The 12031-nt window shown below is 53.8% G+C and overlaps 1 protein-coding gene across 1 annotated transcript in view; it reads right to left on the reverse strand.

Moving 5' to 3' along the window:
- Positions 1–3574: 3574 nt before the first annotated feature.
- Positions 3575–12031, reverse strand: part of SEZ6 (seizure related 6 homolog) — a 32867-nt gene continuing 24410 nt past the window's right edge. The window contains exons 4-5 of the mRNA XM_028498097.2: positions 3791–3986; positions 3575–3630 (exon numbers count right to left, since the gene is read on the reverse strand). Of these exons, the coding sequence (XP_028353898.2) occupies positions 3575–3630; positions 3791–3986 (252 nt within the window). The remainder of the gene's footprint in view (positions 3631–3790; positions 3987–12031) is intronic.

Raw genomic sequence — 12031 nt, forward strand, 5'->3', positions numbered from 1 at the left:
AGTGATATTTCCGGCAGCCTGGGCTGGTTACTGGAGCAAGCACAGAGGTGGAAGTTGGAGCCTTGGGTCCTGGTCCAAGCTTTCTGACACTTTAGGCAAGTTACTTCGCCTTTCTGTGTCCTAGTTTCCTCATTTGTTAAATGAGGTTCAAAATGCCAGCCCACTTACAGGGATATTGTGAGAATAAATGAGATAGTATTTTATTCAGCTTGGTATCCCTGGAACCAAGAAATGTTTATTGAATGACTTGTAGATGTGAAAGAACTTGAAATAGAGAAAAGCCTATCCTGATGTAAAGTACTGATGTTATGTTTCCTATAGGGGACAATTATGAATTACGACAGGAAACACTTAAGTCAGAGACAGTGAAAGCTTTCCCAGTATTCACTGAGAAATGCTAAAAAGCTTGATGGCAAGGGCTGTGGACTTTTTAAAAACAGGATGGGTCGAGGGTGGCGAGGCAGGACATGCCTTCAAGGAAGTTGTGGGAGGGACAAGTTGCCCTGGGAAACTTGGTAACTTTTAGAACTGTCACACCAAGTATGACCGAATGGTGGCAGCAAATCCCATTAAAAAAAACCCGGCCGATCCCAGTCCAGTGCCAAGCTGGGGCCTTGCTAAAAATAGGGATCAGGGCTTGGGTCTGAGAGGTGGTCAAGGAGAGGGGCTGAGTGAAGAGTCTGAGCTATAGTCTGCAAACCCTCGGAGGTGGTGGGAGAGAGGAGGACGGTCTAGACTGAGGAACCACTCCTGGGTCTTGGGGTGGAGGAGGCCCACCCTTACTAATGGTACTAGGTAGATAGGAAGAAAGGTCCAGGCAGGGACTCTACAAGCCTCCGTGTGCCTTTGTATGAATATAAGAAAGGGCTGCCTCTGGGCAGACGAGGGTCCAGACACAAGTTTTGTGATTTTCACTTGTCCTGGTCTTAGTTACTAGGTCTGTGAAAGGGGGAGATGATTCCTTCTCATCCCTCTCTCACAGAGTTCCTGAAAGAATGGCCAATGAGTGATTGCTTGTGGTTGGTAGTGCTTAGGAGGTGGGCTCTGGGGTCAGACTGCCTGGGTTTGAATACAGGCTCCCCTACTTGCTGTGCCACTTTGGGCAAGTTACGTTAATTTCTCTGTGCCTCCGTTTCCTTGTTTACCCACCCATTTGGAGTTTGCATCCAATGTTGTTACATGAGAGGTTAAGTAAGAGGATATATGTGCAGTGCCTGGCACAGAATAAATACTGCACACACCAGCTTGCTGTTATTGTTTGTAATTTTGATTAATAAAAACACCTCACATCTTCATGCACCTTCCAGCTTCTAAAGTGCCTTCACACTCTTCTTACTTGATGTCTACAACATGCTTAGGAGGAAGTTAGGGGTTATTCACTCACCTTCAGGTGAGGAAAACTAAGGTTCGGAGAGACTGAGGGACTTGCCCTGACCACACAGCCAGTAAGTGGTAGAGTGGGTGCTTGAAACTCCTGGCTCTAGAGCCCACTGCTTTATATCTCCTCTTTCCCACCTGCTTTCCCACATGAATTAGAAACCTGGGCTCAGGAGTCAGAGAAACCTGAGAGTAATAACGAAGGCTGTCCTGGGTGGTTGTTCAGGGCGGCCACTCACAATGATCTGGGGAGAAACCCCAGGCTGGGATGGGATGGGACACTGTACCTAGAATGGAGCGGGGAGTGACACTGAGGGCAGTCTAGGTCATGAGCCAGATGTCATGCTCAGCACTTGTACTTCCATCTTCCCCATGAGTTCTTATCACAGTTCTGGGAAGGGAGGTCCCCCATTTCACAGATTAGGGAATTGGGCTGCGATGAGGTGACAGCAGGAGGCTGGGGGCGGACAATGAAGCCCCCAGACTCCATGGTGGGTAAAGTGCCACTTCCCAAGATGAGCTTCCTCCTGTTGCCATGACGACTGTTCCCGGGGAGTCTGCATCACTGCAATCTGTTGAGCTATTTTCTCCCTGGCATCTGTTTCTGGGGCCAAGTCCAGTGCCAGGAATATTCAGGAGGGAGGAGGGGGATGCCTGGCAGGGCCTTCTACTTCCTCACCCTGCCTGAGGCTGTGGGAGGGGAGTTGGAACTTGGTTCTGCAGATGAGGGCCCAACCTTATGATCTCCAACATTATCTTGGATAGCTCTGACAGGGGTGTGGGTACAAGGCCCCTCACCCCCTCTTCTGGCACCCTCTTTCTCCAGCCCAGGGAGACGTGCGTATGAGCACACGCTCCTGTTCCCATCTCTGGGATCAGGGCTAATTACAGCCTATAATTAGGGGAATTACACTCATTAAGGAAAGAGCTGATCATTGACAAAAACTGGGCGAGGAGGGAGGGCTTCTGGGAACTGAGAAAGAGGCAGGACTGGGCCAGCTTTCCCAGCCCCTCCTTGGGGTCTGCACCCCTCGCCAGGCCTCCAACTCGCTGCCTTTCAGCCACCATTGTCTGGCCCAACAGGGAGAAGGTCTGGGGGTTTGTGCAAAGGAATTTGCAGCAAGAGAGAAGGTTACCGTGATGTGAAATTATGCCCACTGCTAGGGAGGATTGATGAGCCGTTAGGGAGGCTGGTCGGGCTGCCTAGACGCTCACCCTTGCCTCAGCTGGCCCCTTGCCTCTGACAAGCCCCTGGCCAGCCCCTGATGGCCACCAGGCTCCCTGTTGCCACACTAGATTGCTCCACCAGTTTAGGTGGAGAGGCCAAGAAGGGGTGAGTACTCCTTGTGGTGGCGGGGGTGGTCCAAGCATCCCTGTCTCCAGAGGAGTGATTGTGGCTCCCGGCAGGGCCGTCCCTGACAATGCAAGCCAATTGTTCATGTCAATTATTTCCCCATTAGCACTCCCCAGTCTGAACTGGTTACCTTGTCACAGCAGTGCAAGGGTTCAAGAAGACTTTGTCTGGGGAAGAAGGGGCCAGGAGGGATACTGATGGGAGAGGGATAGAGTCCCAAACCCCCTTTCCTCCCTTTCCCATCCTACTAGCTCTTTAACATAGTTCCGGTTTCTTCCTGGATGTGTGCTAAGCCCTTGACATGCACCATTTTGTTTCATCCCTACCATGACTTTGTGGAGTGGGTGTTTTGGACTCATTTTACAACAGAGGAAAAGGAGGGTTAGAGAGGTCAAATGACTTGTCCAAGGTCAATAGCCAGTGGGAAGGAGATTCAGACACAGATCTGCCCATATCCTGAGTCTGTGATTTTCCTATTACATCATGCCATTCTCCTATTTCCAGTGGTGTTCTGAGCTGACTGGGACATGGCCAGGTCCAGGGTGGGTGAGGCAGTTCAGGAAGGCCAGGTTGGTAGCTAAGGACCTTTAGATGGTCACTATCAAGCCCCTTTGACCTTGACCCCCTTGCATTTGGGGAGAGGCCTTCTATTGTTACTGCCTGTTAGATGTCTGCCTCCTGAGGAGATTCTGAACTCCTTGAGGGCAAGGACTTGGCTGGATCTTAATACTGCCCGTCTCTAGCACAGGCCTCGCAAGGAGCAGATGCCTAGGAAAAGTTTATTGAATGAATGAATGAATGAATGAGTGGCAATGGACACACCTGGGGCTGCCTGATTCTGCGTCAGTCCCCCTTTGAGACCAGTTCTCTGCAGGGTGGTAGGTAGAGGAGGGAAGGTCCTGGAGGTATCAGATGGGCAATACTCACCTCCGGGTGTACAGAGCTTCCCTGGGCAACTAAGTTGTATGTTACTAGTCTCTCCATGTTTCCCCCAGCACCAGAGCTCCCCAGGAGGGCAACCAGTCCGGGCTGGTCTTTTCCTCAGCTACCCAGGCCTACCTTGGTAGTAGAAATGGAAGGTGCCAGGCCCAGCAGGTGGTGGGAGGCTCTGGAACCTCAGGGCCGCTTGGTGGGTGGGGCTGCGGATGATGTGGCCCCTCAGCAGGAAAGACTGGTTGGCCAGGGGCAAGGGGTCAGTTCCCCCGAGGCCCTCCACAGTTACTGTCTCCCCTTCTCGGAGGCTGATGTTCTGGACCTGTCCATAGAATAAACAGAGCAAAGCAGAAGAGTCAGGCTTCTTTTTGCTGATTGAGCCCTGCTGCCCTCAGGCTCCTGCAGGCCAGGGGCATGGCCAATCCTCAGTGTCCCTTGGGCATTGGAGCCGCAGGCCCTGAGCTAGGCACTTCACTGCAGGAAGGGCTCATTTTACCTTCCCAGTAACCCTGTGAAATGGGACCTGAAGTTCAGAGATATTAAGTAAATTATCCAGGGTCACATAGAGATTAGCACAAGTGGTATTTGTAAACATGTCTGTTTCCAAAGCTTTTCAGCTACACCAGACGCCTCCTGTCCCTTCATAGGTCTAGGCTCAATTTTCTCATCCGTAAGGTGGGGATGCAGTTGGTGTGTTGAACTAGATGGTGTCCGCCGAGGGCCTGGCCAGCAAGGTGGGCTCTTAAACATCAACTTCCCCTGAACATCCTCTGTTGTCCTCTCACACCCAGCCTGCCTCAAACTGAGCACCCCCTTCCCCCAGCTGGCAGCTCCCCTGGCTCCCCAGCTCAGGGAATGACCTTACCATCCATCTGCAGGCCCAAGTTAGAAACTGGCATCTCTCCTCCTCCCCTATACCCCACATCAAATCCGTCATTCCTTCCTGTCAACTGGCCCCCAACTCTGTTCACTGCTCTTCATCCCCGCTGCTACCTCCCCCGTCCTCCCTGTTATTGCTCACCTAGACCATCGCAGCAGCCTCCTGCCAGCCTCCCTGCCTGCAGGGCTTAACCCACTTCTCCCTCCACCTCGATATTCTCTGAACTGCAGCCAGTGAATAGCCCTGATATGTTGCTGCTCATGGTGCTTCCTTATTGAAATCATCCGTGGCTCTCCAGTGAGCCCACAAAAACCATAGTATCTAGTCCAGACTCCTTGCTGTGGCCCTCGAGGCCCTGCCCAACTTGGCTTCTGCTGACTGCTCAGCCTAGCCTTATGCCATGCCCCTCCACGTGCCAGCCACCCTTCTGTCCTCTCTTCTCTGGGCCTCTTTTTCCAGTCCTTTCCTCTGGCTGTCACAGGCCCCTCTGCCACCACCCCAACGCCCTTAGACCTTCAATCCCTGGAGCATCCTCTGGGCGCCATGCCTTCATTCAGTCAAACAAGGATTGGACAGCAACAGACTCTGCCCAGAGGGGAAGTGTCAGTGTGGCCTGGTAAAGGAGCACTGGATTGGGAGCCCAGAGGTCTGGGACCTAATCCTAACCATGTGATCTTGGACAAGTAAGCCGACTATTTGAGCTTCATTTTCTCCATCATATAAAATGCCGAGTGTGAATCTTTGCTACTCAGAATGTGGTCCCTGGGCCAGCAGCATCTGCACCACCGGGGAGCTTGTTAGAAATGCAGAAGCTCAGACCCCCACCTAAGATCTACTAAATCATCCTTTGCATTTTTTTTTTTTTTATATCTCTGATTTTCTTTCCTTCTCTCTTTTTAAAGTTAATTAATTAATTAATTTTTGGCCGTGTTGTGTCTTTGGTGCTGCTCGCGGGCTTTCTCTAGTTGCAGAGAGAGGCTTCTCTTGTTGCGGAGCACGGGCTCTAGGCGCGCGGGCTTCAGTAGTTGTGACACACGGGCTCTAGAGTGCAGGCTCAGTAGCTGTGGCGCACGGGCTTAGTTGCTCCGAGGCATGTGGGATCTTCCCGGCCAGGGCTCGAACCCGTGTCCCCTGCATTGGCAGGCGGGTTCTAAACCACTGCGCCACCAGGGAAGTCCTCATCCTTTGCATTTTAACAAGGTGATTCCGAAGCACTGATCCACGTGGTTTCCAGGGTCCTTACTATGTTGCTCGGAGGCAGGACCTTCACAGATTATCCGCCGGGGGACGCGCAGGCTCAGCGGCCATGGCTCACGGGCCCAGCCGCTCCGCGGCATGTGGGATCCTCCCATACCGGGGCGCGAACCCGGTTCCCCTGCATCGGCAGGCGGACGCGCAACCACTGCGCCACCAGGGAAGCCCCATCCTTTGCATTTTAACAAGGTGATTCCGAAGCACTGATCCACGTGGTTTCCAGGGTCCTTACTATGTTGCTCGGAGGCAGGACCTTCACAGATTATCCGCCGGGGCTAGTTAAGGGGCATCCGGTGAGTCACCAAATCCTTCCTAATCTTATCTCCCAAATATTTCAGTTGATTCCTCCTCTCCATCCCTTTGTCTCTATCTTGGCTCTGATAACCTACCACCCTCCCCCCCACCCATTGTTCCTCACCTGGCCTTCACCCCTCCCATCCCCAACTCATCTCCCTGGCCCCGGCTGTCTCAGATTGGACCATGTCTCTCTGCTACCCAAACCCTGCTGGTGACTTCAGATTGTCCACAGGAAGAGGTCCAAACTTCCCAGCTCACAGTTGGCCTCAGCAGCTATGCCAGCCTCTTATCTTCACTGCAGCCACAGGCCATGCCTCACTCCCCTCCTCTGGGCAATTGCATATGCAGGATCCTGCCCAGGGAATGCCTTCCGTTTCTCCTCTCCTGCTGAAGCTGCTCATTCTCTCAGGTCTCAGGGCCACCATCCTCTGCCTCCCAAGCCAGGCCAGTCAGTTCCTTTACTTCAGGCCCCTCTACCGTCTGTCTCTCTTATAAAGCCTAAAGGTAGCATTTTGGGTCACCATGCCCTCTTCACTGGCCAGTTGCAATAAAGATGTGTGGAAAGGGTGAATGTGCGGGTCGCTAGAGGTACATTCCTTGCAGGTTTCTGTAAACTGAGAAGCACAGAGGATGCTGAGCCCAGCCAGGTCCAAGGACACAGCTGCGCTAGGCTCTGGGCCCCTCAGACTGTGGGTGCTGAGAGCATACGTGCCCTGCAGACTCCCCTGCCTGTGAGAAAAGGCCTAGGGAATCTTTGGGGCTGAAGAGAAGGCTCAAGGCAGGGTGCTGGGGCAGATGTGCAGCCTCTCCATGAGGAGCTCCCCTCCAGGGCACATTTGGGTGGAGGCTGCCGGACCATCTGCCAGGGACATTCCTCAGGGAATTCCTGCAGCAGGCGGAGGCTGGATGAGGTCCCCTCAAACTTGGAGATTCTGTGATTCTAGAGTTGGGCAAACAAGACTCACACACGTGGAATCTGTAATTATCGAGAGATGCCAGGCAGCATATAATTCTGCCTTAAGTGGGACTGAATGCATGCAGCAGGAATCCTCTAGGGGGGAGTGGAGGGGTTGCAGGCTCAGGGAGAGCATGTGGAGCAGGTGGGGCTGCGAGCGCCTTAAGCGGGCAGGGCCAGCCTGGGAGGAGGAGGAGGAAGGGAGGACATCACTGCAGGGAAATTACTAATGAAGTGAAGGCAGAGAAGTAGACATGAAGTTAGCATTTTTCCTAGTTCCCATAAACACCCTTTTGACCCCTATCTTCCAGCTCCTGACCCTGCTTTTTAGCCAGCAACAGTGGCAACAGCAATAACAACAATTACCATTCACAGAGCACCTACAACGTGTCAAGCCTTGTACTATTTACAGATATTATTTCATCCTCACCAGAATTCTGTAAGGTGGGTGGTAAAATCCCCTTAAGTAAACAGAGGCTGGGAGAGGCTAAGGTCACACAGGTGTTAAGTAGCAGAGCCTGGCCTTGCTGGAGGCAAAGGCAGCTCCTTCCCTCCTAACCTCATGGGGGTGTCGCCTGCAGACAGATTTCTAGACATCTTTATTTCTGGGTCCCAGGTCCGCCAGGTTTAGCAGGGAGGTGGTTTTTGGCCACACTGGGCTTTTTTCAAGATGTTGAGCCATCTTTCCCCCGAGAAGCCCGTAAAGCTGAGAAAACTGGGAGCTGAGACCTCTGTCCCCCTCTGATCCGGGGAAGGCATGGGCCCCTCAAAGCTGGCCTGGTGGCAGGGGTTGCCATGAGAGCATGGAATGGAGTGGGCCTGATTACTTGGGGCTCTTATCCAGAAGGTACTCTATTCTCACAACGGCTGTCTATGCAGCGCTGGTCCCTTGGGTTTCAAGCACCCACTTGCAGGCCTGCCACAGTGGCCAGATGTAATTTGTCACTTGTTTGAGGGCCAGGCCTGACAGGGGCCAGACAGGGCTGGGTGTTAGACAAGGGGGGTGAGGAAGTCTTGATGTAATTTGCAGGCATCTGAAGGGCTCAGGAGACAGATTGAAATGTCAGCTCTGCTCACGAGGGCTGTCTTCCCACACCCCTAGCCAGTGACAAGAGGGGAGCTGGGGATCAGGCCGGGGAAGACAGAAGCAGAGAGAGCCGAGGACAATTCCCACAGGACTCTGGGCTGTCTAACACCGCCTAGATTCCAGCAGACCAGGGGTCAGTTCAAGGAAGGAAATATGGCTGCTTTGAGGGGGCTGACTCCTTCCTGGATGGGAGGTGGGGAGGATTCAGGTTGCCCTCTGCCAACCCCAGACCATCAGCCTTGACTGGCCTGTCTGTCCCCATGGAAGCTGCCAGTCGGTCTCTAGGACATGCTCTAATGGTGTGACTCACAGACAGGATGGTGCCACAAGTCCTTGCACACAATCATCTTAGTACAACCCTGCACAGGCCATGAGCTCAGGGATGACTTGTGTGTAAGCCCCTCCCCCAGGGCCTGAGTCCCACTCCCAGAAGCTGACCACAGCCCCTGCTCCACTGCACTCTCCTGATCACCAACACCTGTGTGTGTACTCCGACATAAACCCACTGCATGCACACAACTCCCTCAAACACATGACCTGGCACACATGCCCACACATACATGTGCTCCCTCACTCCAACAGTAGTAGAATCACAATTCTTCCCATGAGATCCTTTACAGTTTTCAAAGCTCTTTCACACCCATTATCCTCAAAGATCTCACAAAACCTCAATAAGGGAGGCAGGGCAGGCTGTGTTTACCTCCAGCCTATAGAGAAGGGAACCTCGTAATCAGAGAAGTTGAGAGCTCCTCTTTGGGTCACACTGTAAATCCAAGGCAAAGCCAGGACTCCAGACCAGGACTCCTGATTCCTGGTCCAGTGCTTTGTCTTCATGCAAGCATCCCAGGCCTCTCCCCCGAAACTGGGAGAATTCCAGATGGGGTTCCTAGAGGAGCAGGCAGGGCTGGGCTGAGAAAAGGGGTTGGGGATGGAGTTCTCCAACTGTTCCCAACTGAACTCTCTGGAACAGGCCAATCTTCTGGGCCAGGGGAAGAACAGGGACTCTTGAGTCCTGGGATCAACTCCCAGCTCCATCATCGACTAGTTGATAGGTCCTTGGGCAAGTCACATGACATCTCTGAACCCCAGTTTCATCTGTGAAATGGGATAATCACACCCACCTCGTGGGGTTATAAGGGTTAAGTTAGATCCCACGTGTACGGGGCTCAGCAGAGTGGGCGCAGCATGAGCAGCCCTCTTTCCCTTTTTTGGAGAGACCTGGGCCCCACCCAGGCTGTGGACCCACCTCACCTCAGGTCTGCCAGGGCTCTGCCTGGGAGGCACTGTACCTGGGAGCCACCCTCTCCCTAGCCCAGATTCTGAGCTGCTAGGAAGCAGGAAACAGGGTCAAGGGCCTGAGATGCCACTGCCCATTCTGAGCTATGAGGGAGCTTCCCACCCAGAAAAGGAGCCATACTCAGAGGGACTGGCTGGGAGGAGCCTTTTGCGTCATCTGGTTCAACCTCCTTTAACAGAAAGGGAAACAGGCCCAGAGAAGGCCAGGGGCTTAGCCCAGTGACTGAGAGATGGGCTGCAGAACCAGGACTGGAACCCCACTTTCAGTTTCTGTGCCCTATGTGACAGCTTCTATGCTCTTGTCTTAACTGATGCTTGTCTACAAACACTTATGGGGTAGGGTCTGCTTTAGGGAGGGGAAGAGGGGCCTAAATCCATGGAGCTAGACCTGTTTGCTCCCTTGTGACCCCCCCCTCAGATAAGCCTTCTAGGAGCCAAGAAAGAGGAGGTTGCTGAGAAACCTCATCCCCCTGACCCACCACCCTACTCCTGCATCCATATCGGGCCTGGCCCTGACCTGGCCTAGAAGGGTAGGGTGTTCTGGTTATCAAACTGGCAGCTGGCCTGGCATGGGAGAGCAGTGTTCCAATGGGGCCATCTGGGGCACTAGGACAGGGACTGTGGGCAGCTGTGTCCAGGCTCCAGATGGTACAGAGAGCAGCCAAGCCAAGATGGGGCTGGCAGTGGGACGGCTCTTGGAATGCCAAGCACAGTGAGAGACATGAGCCAGGCCCACAAAGGCCTGGAGCTCTCAGGGGAGCTGGCTGCCTGGAGAGGAAATGGGACCCTCATGGGCCATGGGGCTCATGCCCACCCATCCTGAAGGGTCTTCTCTGGATCTCTCTAAAAAGAGCCTAGCCCAGTGCCCAATCCCCAGCTGAAACAGGCAAGCCTCTTCCCATCATAGAGGGCTGGCCCTGGCCTTCTTCCTACAGGCAGCCCAGACCCTCAGCCTCAGAAGGCACAGATAGCTGCAGCATCCTGAAGGGAGGTGGGGGCCAGGGAGGAAGCAGGTTATGAGGGGCTGTGGTCTAAGCCATGGAGAGATGGGCTGTTAGGGATTCTGGAACCCCTGAGGCTGCTCCTCACAAAGAGGGAATTGAGAGGGCCTTGCGCAGGGGCCCAGCCTTTAGCCAGAGCTGCGGTCACATGGCAGGGGTTCAGCATGGTGTCAGGCTGACCTGCACAGGAGTGTGATTTGTGGGTCTTTAAGATGTTCCAGACTTCTCTGGTGGTCCATTGGTTATGACTCCGCACTTCCAATGCAGGGGACTCAGGTTCGATCCCTGGTTGGGGAACTAGGATCCCACATGCCGCGTGGTATGGCCAAAACAAAAAACAAAAAAAGTTCCTCTCCTCCCATGGTTCCTCCAGTCCCCCTTGCCTGGATTCCATCCCTTCCACCTACCCTGAGCACTGTGAATTCATGGAAGGGCAGGCAGGGGCTTACCTATGATGGGAAGAAGCCACAAACCTTCCCCCAGCCTGAAGGAGCAGTGGGCAGCCGCCTGGGCATGTTCCAGCTGTCTCATCTGTCTTGCCCCCAGTGCACAGTGTGGCCTGGCCCAACTGCCAGCCCTGGGCAGGAGGGCACTGCACTCAGGCCTAGCCTCTGGCAGGAGTGCAATCCAGAAGCCATTAAGCCCACCTCCTGCTCCTAGGCAAGAAAGTCACCCGTTCAAAACTGCCTGGGGACTTCCCTGGTGGTGCAGTGGTTGAGAATCTGCCTGCCAATGCAGGGGACACGGGTTTGAGCCCTGGTCTGGGAAGATCCCACATGCCGCGGAGCAACTGGGCCCGTGAGCCACAATTACTGAGCGTGCGTGTCTGGAGCCTGTGCTCCGCAACAAGAGAGGCCGCGATAGTGAGAGGCCCACGCACCGCGATGAAGAGTGGCCCCCGCTTGCCACAACTAGAGAAAGCCCTCGCACAGAAACGAAGACCCAACACAGCCATAAATAAATAAAACTGCCTGGGCAGGCTTCAAGGGCCAGTCTGCCTTACCTGCTGCTTTCCAGCCGAGGCTTGGCTGCTGGCCTCTCATCCTTCAGGCTTCAGAGCAGGTATCATCACCTCTGGGGAGCCTTCTCTGACCCTTCCCTGGCCCCCCGATGGTGGAGTGTGCCCTATCTTGGAATTCCTACGGTCCTCTGTGCTTCCCACTCCTATCCCCAACAGCACTGTGCATTCTGTGGTCATCATTTTTTTTTTTTTTTTGGTCATCATTTATGATTTCTGTCTCCCTCACTAACTGTGAAGATCCATGTCTCCAGAGCCCAGTACAGAGCCTGGCACATAGTAATTGCTCAATCTGTACTTGTGGAACAAATTCACTCATCAAAAAACATTAGTTAGGGCTTCCTTGGTGGCGCAGTGGTTAAGAATCCGCCTGCCAATGCAGGGGACACAGGTTCGAGCCCTGGTCTGGGAGGATCCCACATGCCAAGGAACAACTAAGCCCGTGTGCCACAACTACTGAGCCTGTGCTCTGGAGCCCGTGAGCCACAGTTACTGAAGCCCGCGCACCTAGAGCCTATGCTTCACAATAAGAGAAGCCACCACAATGAGAAGCCCGTGCACTGCAACAAAGAGTAGCCC

Source organism: Physeter macrocephalus, chromosome 14, assembly GCF_002837175.3.
Source record: "Physeter macrocephalus isolate SW-GA chromosome 14, ASM283717v5, whole genome shotgun sequence".
Classification (NCBI taxonomy): Eukaryota; Metazoa; Chordata; class Mammalia; order Artiodactyla; family Physeteridae; genus Physeter; species Physeter macrocephalus.